Source organism: Hibiscus syriacus, unplaced genomic scaffold (genome assembly GCF_006381635.1).
Source record: "Hibiscus syriacus cultivar Baekdansim isolate YM2019G1 unplaced genomic scaffold, ASM638163v2 tig00111151_pilon, whole genome shotgun sequence".
In the NCBI taxonomy this organism is placed as follows: Eukaryota; Viridiplantae; Streptophyta; class Magnoliopsida; order Malvales; family Malvaceae; genus Hibiscus; species Hibiscus syriacus.
The window spans coordinates 1362659-1380701 of NW_024062999.1; the positions used below are offsets into that span (position 1 = coordinate 1362659).

The 18043-nt window shown below is 30.9% G+C and overlaps 1 protein-coding gene across 1 annotated transcript; it reads right to left on the bottom strand.

The window, feature by feature from the left end:
• Positions 1 to 10184: 10184 nt before the first annotated feature.
• Positions 10185 to 12581, bottom strand: LOC120154810 (trihelix transcription factor GTL2-like). The gene is made up of 2 exons (XM_039166457.1): positions 12102 to 12581; positions 10185 to 11852 (listed from the first exon to the last, which is right to left on the bottom strand). Exons 1-2 carry the CDS (start codon positions 12527 to 12529, stop codon positions 10628 to 10630), a joined length of 1653 nt encoding a protein of 550 aa, XP_039022388.1. The 5' UTR covers positions 12530 to 12581; the 3' UTR covers positions 10185 to 10627.
• Between the last annotated feature and the right edge of the window lie 5462 nt (positions 12582 to 18043).

Consider the following 18043-nt stretch of genomic DNA (forward strand, 5'->3'; position numbering starts at 1 on the left):
ACGGAGCTCCGGTTTTATAAAATGCTTTTATAACAATTATTTATGTTTTAGTTATGATATTATTCAGTTTGTTTTAAAGGAAAATGAACAGGTTTTGAAAATCAGGGGTTGCCTCAGTAATTTAATGTGACACTTTAAGCCCAATCGGATTTAGAGTGTTGCAAAATGGACCACAAATTAGGGATGATAATTTTACCCGAAACCGACATATTTTGACTTGACTCAATTTGATAGGGTCAATTTTTTTTTTTAAAAAAAGGGTTTGAGTGAAAGGTGAAAAAAATTCGACCTGACCTGACCTGAGGATAATAATGTAATTTCTTCGAATAAATTTTATAACTAATTGTTATAATACCCTCTCTAACTATTTTTTAATTAATTCTTTATTTTATATTAAGTCAGATCGAATCAGATTTATATTCTAAAAATTTAAGTTTAGTCAAAGTCATGTGGAAGACATATGTTTTTCTGATTTAGTCGAATCAAATGGAATATATATATATAGAGAGAGAGAGAGTCAAATTGAGTTCGATTAGAAAATATATTTTCAAATTGAATCGATTAAAAACTTGATCCAATCCAACATATTATCATCCTACTAAAAATATCAACCCTCAAGATAATTTGGTTCGTGCGTGAATGGTGAATTTGTGACTCTGGAACTTGGTTGACTAGAAACCAAAGGTAGGGTAGGCTATGGCTTTGGTTCCTTGGAAGATTCTGATTCCCCACAATCCTATCATCTGCCTCGGTAAAACCAAACCACAACCTAGAGCCCCGTGCCACCATAAATCCTCATAATTCCTTTGAATATTCAACGTCTCATCTTTCACTATTTCCTTCTCTTCAACATACATATTTTACAAGAATAAGAATGTTATCCAGTCGAGAGTTGAGTTAAAATATATTTTTATAATTTAAATTTTATTCAAAAAAGTTTAATCGAATTAAATTTATAAAATTCGAATCATTATTATGTTTAAATTTAATTTTAAAATTTTGTAATATTATGATACTAAATGATTTCAATTTAAATGATTTTAAAACTTACTCGCTCTATCTTTTCAAATGCGGACATAATTCTCCTTGTCAGACAACAACAACCTCTCAACAATTAAAAATGGAAAATACATTAAGACACTAAAAAGAAGATTTAAGTCACATTCAAAATGGTTAAAAGACATCGAGAAAAGTCAACTTTGAGTGTACATCTTAGAATGGACGAGTTCTGTATTTACCCATGAAGTGTGATAAAGAGCTTAGCTTTTGCGTGAGATGAGTTGGTAAGTGAGCTTGGGGGGGTTAATTCTCAACTACTTTGCTCCTCATAATGTGTTTGCCTCTTTTATACCTGACCTAAATGAAGTAAATGAGATCCGTAAGGGAACATCCCATAAATTTGGGGAACGTTGAAGGAACCAAAATTTAATTTAAGGTTAGAGAATAATAAGGAAGGGATGTAACCGAAAATATTATAAAAAATATTATAGTTTTATTTGAGCGTAATTTAAAATGTTAATTTTCTCTTAAATTTTTTTCGGTTGAACATCTTCTTCATAACATTTTTTGTTGACAACCGAAAATGTTATATTCATCATAACATTTTCAGTTCAAACCGAAAATGTTAAAAAGTTAACATTTTAAGTTGTTCTTAACCGAAAATATTATATTTTTTATATAACATTTTAATTTGCTCTCAATCAAAAATGTTAAAAAATCAACATTTTAAGTTGCTCTCAACTGAAAATGATATATTTTTTATAATATTTTCGATTATACGTATTCTCGGTTGTTCCTTAACCTTAAATGGTGATATTGACCTCTCTTAAAACTCCAAACAAAACTTAAAAAGATTTATGAAAACTAAAAAGAATGTTTCAAAGCAATTGTCATTTGCTTAAAATAATTTTAAATAAGTAAAATTATCCCTATTTATATGTTAAATAGTGAGTTTAGTTTTTTTATTAACCAAAAATTATCGTTCTAAAATATAATTTTAAATTATTTAAAATAAAATTAAATAATATTAAAAATAGTAACATTTTGAGCACTAAAACAATATTAACACTTTTAGGTGGCGTTTGGTTGGATGGAATACCTTGGAATCGGGGGAATGGGAATCCAATTCTACCACTTTCCCATGTTTGGTTCAAGTTTTCCAAGGGAATTGGAATCTCCCATGGCTCCAACTTTCCATCAAATGAGGGAAAGTGAATTTTATCCAAAAATGGATGGAATTCAATTCCCTTGTTGGAGAAAATTGAAATTTGACCATACTACCCTCATCAATCTTTTGGTAACTTATTCATATATTGAATAAAAATATTTTTTATTATTTCGGGTCGGGTCGGGTTTCTAATTCATATATTCGGGTCGAGTCGGGTGAAACTTTATTTTGGTCGGGTCGGGTCGAGTTCGGGTTTAGGGTAAAAAATACCCGACTCGAAAATATATATAATTTTACCTTATATATTTAGGAGTAATTACAATAATACCCCTCTCTCTATATATATTTTTCAATTAAGTCACTTTTTTATTGAATAAAAATAATTTTTTTTATTTCGTGTCGGGTCGGATCGGATTTCTAATTCATATATTCGGGTCGGGTCGGTGAAACTTTATTTTGTTCGGGTCGGGTCGGGTTTTTAAGTGTGATATTCGGGTCGAGTCGGGTCGGATTTTTTACGTGTGATATTCGGGTCGGGTTTTTTAAGTGTGATATTCGGGTTGGTTCGGGTTCGGGTTTAGGGTGAAAAAAACTGACCGACCCGAAAAAATATATAATTTTACCTTATATATTTAGGAATAATTACAATAATACCCCTCTATATATAATTTTTTTCAATTAAGTCAATATTTTTATTGAATAAAAATATTTTTTTTTATTTTGTGATATGTCGGGTCGGGTTTCTAATTCATATATTAAATAAAAATAGTTTTTGGTATATTTTTTGGTAACTAATTAACATACTCCGATTGGAATGTATCGAAATATTACTTTATCTTTTGGTAACTTATTAACATATTTTGATTGCGATTATTTTAACTTATTTTGTTTATTAGCATGATTTTTATAATTTATTGAAATGAATAATCAATCAATAAAATTTAATATTTTTTTTAATTTTTTTATAATATATTACTGCATGTTAAGTTGTAAAACAAACTAAAATAAAGTAAAAAAAATAAGAAGGGCAATTCTGTCATTTTACATTACTGAAATCAAATTCATCTGATATGTCTGCGAACCAAACAGAATATGGAATTGGATTCCAATTCCAGACAGATTCTAATTCTTTCACGGATTCCAATTCCCTCATAAACATTCTAACGAACCAAGCGCCACCTTAGTTGAATATCAAAAAAAAAAAAAAAAGCCAAAGACCCACAATCAGACATTACAAAGGACAGGCATCCCTAGGCCTAGTTACCCTTCTATTGAGCTTGAGTCAGTCCAAATACTTCGGTCCTATAATCTCAAACTTTACCCAATTCGTACGTCCAAAAGCAAAAGAAAGTAAAAATGTATGATTATAATTAGGGTAAACTCACAATAGTTACCTTTGTTTTTGGTCTGATCAACTTCGCTCACCGATTTTTTAATTAAGTACACTTAATCCTTAATTTTATTAGTCTGTCTAGTTCAAGTCTCTTGACCATTTACTTCCGTTAACTCATTAACATAAATCTAAGTTGATAATTTAAAAATAATAAACAAATCAACATAAGTATCCTATAAATGACATTGAAATAAAAGTTTACTAAAATTTTTAAAAAAATCCAAAAATTTCACATGACTTCTTCTTCCAACCTATAAGAAGCTTGTAAACTCAGGTTTTTTACACATGGATAATCTAAGAAAAACCATGAAAACCCATACATTTCAAAGATGAAAAACTTATACTTCTTTCCCTTGATTTCATCAAAACCTTCCAATTGTTTCACAAACGATATGGAATACTTCAAAACATTCTTTAATTTCGGGAAATCATAATTAGGAAGCTGCTGAAACAAAAATCAACATTGAACGTTTCAGATAACTTCCCAGCATTGTTTTGAAAACCGGACCAGACCGGCCGATTTAACCGAGAATCGTTGTCTAGTCCGATTCAATATACACCGGTTGAACCGCTACTAGTGAACCGGCCGGAACCGCTGAACCGTTCAAACTGAACCGGCTGAAAACCGGAAAAAACCGCTAATTTTATTATTTTTTTAAAAAAAAACATTAAATCAAACGACGTCGTTTGTTAAACGAGCCAAGTCGAACTCGAGTATTGCTGAGCTCGACTCGAACTTGAAAACTTTAAAAGTAAGCTCAACTCGACTCAAACTCACGAGCTAAAAATTATCAAGTTCAACTCGAACTCGAAATATAATATTGAAACTTGAACTCGAAAAGGCTTGAACTCAAAAAAAATTTAGAAGCTCGATTGAAGACTAAAATTCAAGCTTGATTGAAGTGAAAGAATAGTTCACTCAATGCTCACCAAAAGGCTCCATGATTTTGAATGCCAAATTACATCTATTATTTATAGAAGTTAGTTAGGATGCTCTTCTATGTTTCTTAGTCATGTGGGATTATTTTGTTCTCATATTTTATCTTTAGACTTTTGGGATGCTCTTCTATGTTTCTTAGCCATGTGGGATTGTTTTTAAAAAAAAATTAAACCAAACAATATTATTTTGTTATGATTTTTTTAGCCCCAAATTTATTTTTTAATTATAGTTATATAATTATTTTTATTATTTAATATGTTTTACCTTAAATATTATGTTGTAGTTAATTTGAATCATTTTGTTTCACTTGATTTTATGGTTTTTAACTTATATATGTTATGATTTGCTTTGAATATAACTTGTGATATAAAAAATTATTTTTTATTAAATATTTTTGATATTTTTATTTAATTTTTTAAATAATTATGACGTCGTCCGATTTTTTCGACCGATCAAACCGATTGAACCAATAAATCGATAGCATGACTGATTTGCTAACCGATCCGATTCTAAAAACCATTATTTCCAAAAGTTGGAAATGATTTTATCAAGACCCAAACTTACTCGACAAATATTTTCATAAAGTTGGAGAAATTACATAGGGTCCATTAAGAAAAAGAAGAAGAAGTTTTATGAAGATTCAACTTACCCAAAAATATTTTCATAAAGTTGGAGAAATTACAGAGACTCCATCATGAAGAAGAAGAAGAAGATTCAAACTTACCCAACAAATATTTTCAGAAAGTTGAAGAAATTACAGAGGGTTTGTGATGATGATGATGAAGAAGAAGAAGAAAAAGATTTACGTTTTCGATCTTATTTTTCAAAAACTGAATCAGAATCCACAAAAACCAACCAAAGATTCAGTGGTAGTCAAGGATCTCAAGCAAAATGTAACAACAAAATGAAAAGTTTCGAGATTTGGATGATCGATCGTACCATAACTCTTATGGTTCTGAATTATATCCATGGAACCTTAAAACACATCACAGAAAATTATGCCAGCATCAGGAAGAGTTCAGTGGGAAGATGAGTATCGAAATCACGGCCGTAAGGGAGAACGGTTGGCCCGAGCAAAGGTGCCAAGATAGTTGTTGTTGCCACAGTCGAAGATTGAGTCGACGATAATGAAGAGTGCAAGGACAAGAGGGGAAGAAGAAACTAGTGGGCTTGCTGGGGATAACAATGGGGATGGAGAAGAAGGTGGCGTTGAAGGGCTATCGAAAATGAAGATTTGATTTGAGGAAAGATTGTAGAGTTCTTGAGGGAATCGAAGAGCTTAGGACTGTGAAACAATGGTGGAAATGACGAGAAAGATGGCAAGAAGGTGAGTGGTCACCATTTCTTTAGTTGTTTGTATCCTTCGATGGATTGAAGAAGAAGGTTGCTTTGGAATTTGGCGGACAAGGGGAAGTTGGTTGAATATGTGGAAAATAGAGTATTTTTCTTTCTAAACACTAGGTTTTTTTATTGCATAACCTATTATTTTCAGAACGAGCAAGAAGAAGAAGAAGTAACGAGGGTTGTTTTGAATATATGTTTTTTTTTAAATTTTTTAATTTTTTAATTGCCAACACATACTTCCGTTGATGGAAATTAACGGTAGATGGACTTAAATCGACGGATCGATAACGTAAGGGACCAAATGCACTTACTTAAAAAATTGATGATCAAAATCAATCAGACTAAAAATAAAAGGGATTATTGGCATAATTTAGTTTTATAATTAATACGTGTATATAAGTAGAACATATAAGTATAATATACAAATAAATAGTTTGGTACACGAACTAAATTATTTAAGTGGTTAAAAAAAATTACTGTTGTTCCTAAAGGTCATGGGTTCGAGCACCAATTATTGCAGCAGGGTGATTGAGTGTTTAATGTCAAATGAATAAAGAGTGTTTTAAATAGATACTACTATGGCGTGTTTGATTCACGTTATATTAGATTACCAGGGAAATGACCTATTTGGTTGGCCAGTAATCATATTCTCCGGTAATCTTTTATTCCCAACAGTAGTATTTTTTGGATATATTACCGGGAATGTGATTATCCATTCCCTTAGGTATTGTTGGATTACCGACATTTTGACCTTAATTTTTTTTTAAAAAAATATCATTATTCGGTTGTTGAATAAAAAAAATTATACGAATATTAAATTACAAATTTATCCTTAAACTATTTTATATTTACAAAAAAAAAAAATTCATAATTAGAATTTTATATGAAGTTCAGGGGTTAAAATAAAATTTTACCATTTCATTAAACCTATTTATCTTTTTAATTTTGTAAAAAAAATTATATAAATTTTATGAATTTAAAATTTTTAAATAAAATATATAAATTAATTATAGTAGAATTCAACTTGTTCAAAAAACAAATATATAATAAGGACAATTTGATAAAATATACATTTCAATAATCTTTTATTACTCTAATTAAACACTGTAATTTTACATTCCTGCTAAACGAACCAAACACAAAATACAACATTCCCAGTAATCTTATTCATGCCGGTAATCTTATTCGTACAGGTAATATTACATTCTGTGAACCAAACGCACCCTAGGATCAATAGTGTCTTGGCCCCTCTAAAATGATATAATTTTTATTCAATCCTTAAAAGTGTAAAATTATAATTCAATCCAATTATAAAATTTGTATTACGATTTCAAGAAAACAAATAATTCAATTTTAATACCCAACACAATTTCTGCATTCACTCTCATTTAGGATCCCAAAACCTCAATCTTAGTGTCAATGAATACTTCATTAATAGTTTCCGGGTAAAGTACACTAGAGGTCACTTAACTATACTCAAATGATAGTTTCGATCACTAAATCTTCAAAAATTACATAATGATCATTAGATTTATCAAACGATTACAAAATGTATCACACTTAGATTTCGTCTTAAAAATTCTTTAATATAACCATAAAGTATGGTACGGGGTAAATTAATGTGTCCATATCACATCAAGATTGTAATTTTTATTGTCTCTTTTCAAGAAGCACATACCTTATATACATACAAAAATAAAATAAAATTGTGGTGTTCACATCAATACAATATAAATACATGCTTCCAATAAGAAAGAGAGACAAGAAAATTGTTCCTTCATCCCTTTTCGTAATCTCAATTTTGGTTCCCCTTCTTCCATACTTATGGTTTGGGAGACAAAATTTGAGAATATAGTGTATAATGGTAGCTACCTTTCATGAAGCACAAATTCATTTATATTCTTAGATAAAAATATATATTTATATCCTTTTATATCTGACACAAGCAGTGGCGGATCTAAAAATATTTTTCAGGGTGGACAAACGTATCTTAACAACATAAAATTTTTAAATGGGATAGGTACAAATAAAATTTCAGTGTGGGCATCGTACGTAAAATAAGTAACTAATCGAAGAAAACTCAGATTTCTAGATAAATACCATCAATAAAATAAGTGACTAATAGAAGAAAATTTGAATTTCTGATGAGCAATTGCCCACTCTCACCAAACTAGGGCTAACACAAGTTGAAAATAAAAATAATAATAATAATAAATTCTTAGCTTACTTGAATTATTAATTTTACTCCGTTTTAATATTTAAACTTTTAATTTTTTCAAAACCATACCTAACGTTTAGTTTTTATTTCATTTTAGTACCCGTCGTTAAAACTTAACGTGTTTAGTACCTAAACTATCAATTTTGGTCCTTTCAGTACCTAAACTTTTATTTTTTTTTTCAAAACTCAATGTCAAATTTTGAACAATGGTGCTAAAATGAAACAAAAAATAAATTTTAGGTATGATTGTCAAAAGAAAAGGTATTAAAATGAACCAAAACCAATAATCTATATATTAAACACTTAATTTATCCTAATAATTATTTGATCCGTTAAATCAAGTTTTACTATTTGTCAAGAGTTGTATATTAAAAATTATATAAATTATGTGCGGAATTGAAATTTTCAAAAAATAAATGTTCCATCAATTGTAAATAAACATTCGATCAAATTGAATTAAATTAAATAAAAAATAAATTATTCAAGTTAACGAGTTATATTTACCGTAAAAACTATCACTAAGGAATATGCTGAGATTTCAAAGCTACCAAGATGTAACAGAAAAAGAAAAGCACAAGCGAGTTTTATGAATAGAGTTATAATACTGTAATTAGATGGGGATCACAATTTGATCAAGTTGACTTTACCCTTGTCATGTTGAAATTATTTCTGAGCCGTCCGATGAGTGGGTCCCCACAAGATGCACGTGTGCCAACCCATTTTTCCTTGGCTGCATATGAGAGCTGGCCATTGGGTTACAGGCCATCACATGTGACTTTGATGTTACATTGAATTGATGCAATTTTCCTAAGAAAAAATATATTTCGTTATAAAACAAAATTAAATTTAATATAATAAACAGAGAGGAAATTGATATCAACATTTCAAAATTTTTTTTTTATTAATAATAAAATAAAATATAATCATTAAATTATAAGTTATAAATTTAAATATTAGAAGTTTAGGATTTAAATTTAAAATTAATAGAATTTGTTGAGTGATATTAATAATAAAAAAGAAATGCTATTATTAGTAGAGGATTTGAATTTAAACATCTTAATCTGTACGGTGTTGTAAATGATTAAGAAAGACTGAACAAATGATATCTTATAATCATTCTGATTATTTTTTTAAAAATAATTTCAAACCTAATAAATACTTAAAAAGTATTAAGATACGAATAAAAGTTAAATTTAATTTATCTAGTTTTAAATTAATAAAAGCTTAATAAATATTTAAACTAAAAACATGCAAAGCGTTAAGTCTTAATATTTTTTTAAACTAAGGGACCTAAAAATAATTAGATTTAATATAATTAAAAGGACGATTGTTATTCTTTATATTTTTGAGTTAGAAAACGATTTCTATAGTACATTTTTAACGCCATCATTTTTATTGCCGTTAATTAAAATGGGAGATAGAATAAAGTTCAGTGAACAAAAAAACTCAATGTATTAAATTTAGTGAGGAAATTGAAAACTTTTAAAGTTCTGCGAGCAAAATACGAGAGAGTAAAGTTTAATGATGAAATTTGTAATTTACCCTTTGTAAATTTTCTCTGGAGAATTGGGTCGTGGAGAACGTAACGTCACTGCCGCTGTTTTGTCGTTGTAATCTCTCGTGGACATGTTTGCGAAATTCCAAATATTGAATTTCAAATTCAACTCTTTTTTATATGTACATTTCTCTATTTTCCTTTAATTTATTTTTTCTAAATACATTTGAAATTTTAAAATAAAAATTATTTATTAAAAGTTTCTAATGAAAAGCTTTAAAAATATAAGTATATACCTTTTTTTTTGGTGATATTTACTTCTAAAAATTGCTTTATTAATTTTTTCATAAAGTTATCTCTGATGACAGTTTCAATGTTTTAAGACCGAGTCTTTTATTTCATATTTTTATTTTTTTGTTAAGTAAAAGTTTTTCTGTTTTATTTTTCTAATTTTCCACACACTATTTTAACGTTTTTCTTTCATTTTTGTCTATGTCTATTTGTTTAATTTTGTGTATATATGTTGTCTTTCTGAAAATTCCAGCAACAAGTGAACAAAACCTCGTTTTCTTGTCTGAAAAGATTCCGAATTTCCTTTCTGCATCGTTCTTATTTTATTTGGCATGAAACAGTGAACTGCCCCTCATGGACACTGTCCTTCCTACATATAGTAAACGGAAATCTCTATTTAAAATATGAGTTTAAATTAATTAATTTAAAAAAAATTAATAACATAAATAAATTATAAAATGAAATGTAGCCCTGACCCTGAAATTTAAATTGTCATTTCCCATAGTGTCGGTGCTCACTACCATACAAGTTTAAACATACATCCTCCATGAAAGTTCACATCAGAATCTCTAACAAAAATAAAAATTTCAACCCCCCAAAAAGTACTACATTATTTATCTAATATATAGTAATGTGATTTATAATTCGAATTCGAAATCTTATGTTCGAATTATGTTGCTCGTCTCGTCGCCTTTAGAAACTTGTACGGTTGCTTTGTCGTCCGCCCTTCGAGATGAATCGGTACTGGCTGTTTCCGGCAAAGGCGGGCGGTTTTCCGGCTATTTGGAGGGAGACGTGAGTGTTCCTTGGTTGTACAAGGTGCTTAACTGGTGAAAATAAGGGCATGTCCTAGAGTCAAGTGATCTCTTCTTGTTGACGTCTTTGGTTTTCCTGAAGTACTTGTTAACGTTCTCCCATTTCTCCTTGCACCTCTTTGCACTTCTCTTGTAACCCAAATCCAACATCCCTTGTGAGATTCTTTCCCATAGGGGAGCTTTAATGGCGGCTCCTTCCTTGTCGTGGTGGTTGCCGTTGTTGTAAAGACTGCACCTCAGGTTTATCAGTGCCGACACCTCGTCTCTCGGCCACCGCTTTCCGAGGTCTTCTTTGTCATTGGATGTAGGGTTTTGAGGAGCTTTGGTTACCTTCAATGGTGTCAATGGTGAATTAGGGTTCTGGGGAGTGGGTGTTTTTGGATTAGCGTTTTGATTGTTTTGACTTTCAGAAGTAGTGATGGAAATTTGATCAACTTTGTTATTGTCATTGGAAATAGGATTAGGGTTTTCTGCAACTGGCAATGAAGAAGATGAAGCAGCAAGAGGAAGGTTTGAGCATTCATTTTGTGAGAATTTGGTCAATAATTTGATAATGGTGGCCTGTCTATCACCAGCAATGGCTTGTTCTTTTGCTCTAAGCTCGAGCTCCTGGTTAATCATATCAAGCTCTTGCTTGTTCCAAGCTTCTTCTCTTGCAACTTTCTCTTTATCTCTCTTCACCATGTCTTCAAGCAGCTTGTTGTACATCTCTTCCTGTTGGATCATCAACTTATTCACAATTTCCTCACAGAATCCCTTGAAAATCTCAAGTTTCTTCACTCTCTTCCTCTTCTTCTTGTTGTTGCTGTTCTTCTCGTTATCATCTTCATTTCCAGCTTTGTTGTCAACCACATTCTTGCTATCCGGATCTGATGATGTTGCAGCATTGTTGTTTGCTGGTGAGGTTTGGTATAATTCATCAAAATTTCTTGAATCACCTTCCAAATTCTGACCTATATTGTCTTCTTCTTCCGCATTTTTGTTGTTTTCGTCAGCCGCCACAACCGCCTTCTGGTGGTTGTGGTGGTGCTGCTGAGGTGGAGGGTTCTCAGCTTGACAAAGTTCATCAAGTTCAGTAAAGATCCTGTAGTTTTTGCTGCAATTCATGGTGTTGAAATATCTGTTTACTTCTTCAAATTTCTCTTTGCATTTCTCTGCACTCCTTTTGAGCCCAAGCTCTGCCAACTTCCTGCACCCACCATAATTGTGTGTATGTATATATATGTATATATCAAACACTTATTCTTTCAATTTGACCATCCATTATTCACTTGTAAAAATGCTATACCTAGCCCTCTTTGTTTATTTAATTACAATACAAGTACCCTTCTTTCTCTTTTATTAGCAACAACTCCATAAATATCCATTGTTCCATTGATCAGAATTTAGAAAATAGGATCAAGAAGTGAATGAAGTGAACATGTATGAATGTATGTACCTTGAGACATGTTCCCAAGTGAATTCTGGGAACCAAGGTTCCATGCTAGATCTGACCCTCAACAGTGCAAGGACTTCATCGTTGGACCAAGGTTGATGTTGATAATGATGTTGTTCTTGTTGACGATGATGATGGTCAATTTGTTCAGCCATGGATCTCTGATCTCTTTCATTAATCTCCATGTTCATAGCTACTAAGCTGGTGTTGTCATCTTCATTATTCTTCTGCTGGTGCAATGACTGCAACAACTGAGGAGGCTGATGATGATGGGAGTTTGAAGAAGAAGTGAACAAAGGGTCAAAAGAAGTGAAAGAAAGGGGGAGAAGGAGAGTGGCGGTGACGGTGGCGGCGGTTCTCGCGGTTGTTCGTGAGGCGCCGCCGCCTATGAATTGGTGGAACTGGTCCGGCACCGGCACTCCATCAAACATCTTGGAATTTCTAAGGTGTGAAGTTGGTTGGAGCAGAAAGAAACCCAGATTACAGTGAAGAAATCACCATTGCTGCCATTTTTTTTTGTATATCTCAATCTCTAATATGATTCTTCTTATTCTTTTTCTCTCTCTCATTTATCAAGGATTTTGTCCTGTCGTGGGAAGGGAAAAGATAGCTCACCATACCCCTTTTGGTGGCAAGTGAAGTCACCGTCCAATGAGACCCAAACTCATTAATGTTCAATTAAGGTTAAGTTCTTGCTGCTTTTTTTTATTAACTTTTAGTTGAATGACTACCATTTCACCAAATTCATGCACCGCCATTTTTTTATTGGTAAGTGATAAATATAAGACAATATTTATTTAAAAATAATATTCAATTATATAACATTACATGTTCATATTTCAAACCTTTTTAATGCTAAAATAACTTTAAAAAATAACAATAATTTCTTTATTATTGAGGTCGATTAGTTCGTGCATGTAGACCTGACAATTTTTTTTAACCAGAACCCCGATTACCCAAACCGAGACCCAAAATATTACCGAACATGATGACCCAAATTTGACCTGAAACCTGAAAAACCGAATCGAACTGAAACAGATTCGAATTTAGCCAAACCGAAAGTAACCCGAATTGAGTAACTCGAACCGAACCGAATTAAAACCAAATCGAAAGCAACCCGAACTGAAATTAACCAGAATTTAATTTACCAAAACCTGATCTTTTTTTACAAAAATATATCAATAATTCTATATATATAATTAATTTGACTTATACCCAACTCAAACCTGAATTGACATGAAGTTCTAAAGTTGACCCAAATCGAAAATAATTGATCGAATATTGACCTGACCCGAAAATCAACCGATCCGATTTAATTCGACTCGAAATCAACCGATCCGATATTGATTCAACCCGATACCCGAACGACCTGACTTACTATAGACCCAAATAAAATCGAAACCCAAAATGACTCCCAACCCGGATCCGTCTTGACTTACTATAGACTTGAATAAAATCAAAACTTGAAATGACCCGATCAGACTCAAATCAGACTCGAATTAAGTCTAAACCAAAATGATCCGAACTAAAAACAAAACCCGATCCTAATGATCGTTTTCCACCTCTACGTGCACGCACCACCATTATTTAAATGAACTGCATAGTGAATTCACTGATAAGATATATTATATAAAAGAATTTTAAGAAAAGAATAATTTCATACACTAGTGATGAAATTAAAAGTTGGATTAAAATCTATAATTAAGAGCATATATGTATAATATACAATACTATTATAAAGTATGACATAAAATTAAGTAATCAATTATGATAATATGTTATATATATATATATATATATTAAAGTGTAGATACTATAATATGTATTTTATAGTTTGATGAGGAATAAAATTATAAATATTTAATAGATTGACTTAATGTTCATTATATATAGAGAAGTAGTGGTCCCAAAAATAGGTTAATTTATATTACTTTTATCCCGTCAGAGAGATTCAAAGATTACAATCAATCGATTAATTCAGATACACTTTTACATTTAGTATTTTATTTTTGATGATTTGTGATGATTAGATCGTTGTTAGATTTTTATAGTTATTATGATTTGGTTCTAATTATATTAAATAATTTGATAGTGTTGTTTAACCTTAAATCGTGTTTAAAAGTAAATCTTCCCAAGCTCTCCTTTAACATACTAAATGATTTTTCATGTTAAATCTTAATATTTTTTATTTTACAATTGTTTTTACTTATCGTTATTACATGATTTTATTAGAAAGATTGAATGGATTAAACACGACACTAAAAGGTTATTGTTTAAATTTTAGGGTCTATGAATCAGAGATAAGAGGTTTTAAACTTAAGGTTTAAGATATAAAATAATATTTAAGTATTAATTGTGAAATTAAAATATTATTGTGCTGATAATATATTAAATTTAAAAATAAAGATTTATATTCTGATTTATTTAATATAAATATGGATATTAATAACACAAAAGAGTTTTGGTCTTGAAGATTGAAATAGGGTTTCATAATTGATGAAAGTGAAATATGAAAATAAAGTGGGATCCAGTGAACAGGCATGAGAGTCAGGGAAACATATATATATTCGGTATTAATTACTTTTGGGGTCCTTCGAATCCTATGCAGTAGCTGATGCTGTAATTAACGGCCATGGTGATAGCAGGACACGTGAAAACATGCAGACATTGGGACCAAATTATTTAAGGAGGAAAGAGGATACTACAACCCCACCAATTTACACTCCCATCTTGTAAATATAACTCTAATCTATCAACCTAAATATTTGAATTTGAAGGGAATATTTTTTTATATACGTTAATATTTTTTTCTTTTTGGTTACAAGAGGGAAAACTAAAGATTAATGCAACGTAAAGCCTCTAGGAAAATAGACGTGTAACACACTAGTCCACTTCGACCCAAAGATACACTGGACTATCGAAATAGTGACTCAAAAATTTCTTTAAAATTACTTTATAAATTGTTGAAAATAAATCATCCATAGAAATAAAATAAAACATGATAATAAATCTGAGGTTACAAAATAATAGGGAGCTCCCAAAATATATCCAAAATAATATAGTACCACATACAAAAAAAAAATACAATTGAATACACGTCAGGGTCCATAAATAGTAAATGCCCTCTAAAGATGACTCAAGACGTACTCTGACGATCTTTGTTGGTCTGGTTTGCTGCACTGCAATATCTGGTGGCGATAACTCCCCACAATTTGCCCCTAAGAACCTACACACGAAAACACATTCGAACGCTGAGCTTACAAGCTTAGTGCCTCACTAATTACTGTACTATACTACATGCACTCACTAAAAGAAATTGGCTAGTGGCATAGGTCTAAAACATGCATATACTAATATGTAGCTCGCATCATGGTACGACTGAGGGATTCTGCATCTCGGAGCTCGTGCACCCTTTTAGCCTGTCGGTATACCCTTGAGTACACCAGGGGTGAGATCCGAAATTCTGCATCGGAGACGTATACCTGCCAACTTAATTCATCGAGTCTTGGGGGATCTGCATCTAGTCGACTGCTTAAGTGTCATGGTACTGACTTGGATATCCACTGACTATCGTATTCTGCTAAAGATGAACTCGGGTGCCATGACTGTTTCCCAAGTGTCAAACAATACTAGCTTTATATAAACCTAGTTGTTACACTTTCTATTGTTATGATATTAATTACTGTAATTGATTGAAGTCTTATTTGTTGTTATATTAAAGTGTTTGGGGTGCCTTGGGTTAAATCCCTTAAATTTGGGGTTAATTACCCAAAATTGACTATTGGTATCGATTCTGACCCTTTAGTATTGATACCCCTGACCTGATCGGTAACACCACCGACCCATATCTGACCCGAATACGAATCTGAGGTGTCACATTGACTTTTCAAACTCTTTAACTCTTTTAAAAGACAATTAAAACTTAACAAGGAAAAAAACTTTCCAAAACATGTTTACAAACATATCAGAGCATCTATGACTTACACATTTTAGTACATGCCAACAATCATATCACATACTATTTAATTCACTCTGATATGATATCTTTCAGAGCTATGTTATCCTGCTCTTGGTTACTATGATGATGTCTTTGAATCTATGTGTGAAAACAATCACACACTAAGTCTATGACTTAGTGAGGCAATATTGAGAATAGTAAAATAATAAAACAATTATATAAAGGTTTGCAAAAGAATCATTAAATATTATAACATCATATTCTTCATAACTTATAACATACTTTTACTCATTGATCAATTTATATGAATTTGACTCTTGCTTATACATTTTTGAAACATTTCGTATAAAACCAATAGACACTACATTACCATTTTAATACTATTAATCATTGTTCAAATTATATCAAGTTTGATTTATTAGCCCAACGTATATTGCTGAGAACTCAAGGTATGCGAGTATATTGAGGTTGTGCACTAATGTAGTCACCACTGCTCATATAATTTGAGCCGAAGTGCCTCGTAGAATTTAAACCGAAGTGCCACATAGATTTGTCCCAAAGGACTGCATATAATTTGTCCCGAAGGACAACGTAGGATTGTCTCGAAAGACCACATAAATTTGTCCCGAAGGACCGCGTAGAACCCTCGACTATTGGCATGCCAACTATACCCCTAATTCTCATAAAATATACTTTGGGTTTTATTTTTATAATTAATTTTCAATACTTTATTCCAGTGTCTTTTATCCACATAGAATACTTTTACATTTATAATTCACATTTCTTTTATTCACATAAAGGATTTACTCATAACATTCATTTTAACATTTTTCACTTATTCTTTTTGTTTCATAGAACATATCCATTTAGCACATATTCACATAATATTTCACGTAGATCATTGTCACATAGTATTATCAAATTTTATTATTTATTCACATTCAGACAATTACTCATAATATTTCATTTCACATAACATTATTCAATATTTTCATTTAATTACATATAACATACATCCATAGTGAATCACATAATTATTTCATATTACATATCATTATTCAACTTATCCATGTACTTATATAGAACATACTCACATATAAAACCTTCACATATACTCATAGCATTTCATTTTGTTCAAAAATATTTGAGGTTGGCTCATCGTAAGTCATCCTCCAATCATAAATAAAATAAGTAAATATCACTCACCTTTGCCTCACTTAAGCATGAAACAACTCCTTCCCTCTTTCACTTTATCTTGGTACGTCCCATTCATTCCGCATTTGCTTTCAATCAAATCTACATATATCATGACCCATATGAATATCGAAACTCAATTAACATCTAACCCATTAAATTTTATTTAAGCGAAATGAAACATTTAATTAACATTTCTGACTGAATAGTATCGGTACTCTACCCACAGTACCGATACTTCTCTTCTATGGTACCGATACCCTCTTCAGTACCGATACCATTTTAGCATTCTAGAATTCCTTTTTTAATTACAATATCGATACCTTCCTCTTGGTATCGATACCTCCACATCAGTATCGATACTACTTCAATCAGTATCAATATTTTTCATTGTATTCATAATCTATCCTTTAATTTTAACCTTATAGTATCGGTACTGTTCTTCCAGTACCGATACCCTTACCCAAATTTCACTTATTTCACTTCGAATTTTTACCCAAACTTCACTTAAATCTCTTAACCTTAACTCTATTCCTTATTTCAAACTCATTTACACTTATTCCCACTAACTTATATCCAGTAAAACTCCTTTATCATCTAAATTCTTCCATAGAACTCTTGAAACTATAAAAATCATATCAATTTTCCAAATGCATTTTCAATCATTTCTAACACTTTAAACACCTTAATTAGACATTTGACAAGTCAAATATATCATTAGAAATCCAAATACTAATCAATCTCATAAAAGCCCTTAAAACCCATTTTACTAATTCATCAATAATTCCTTAAT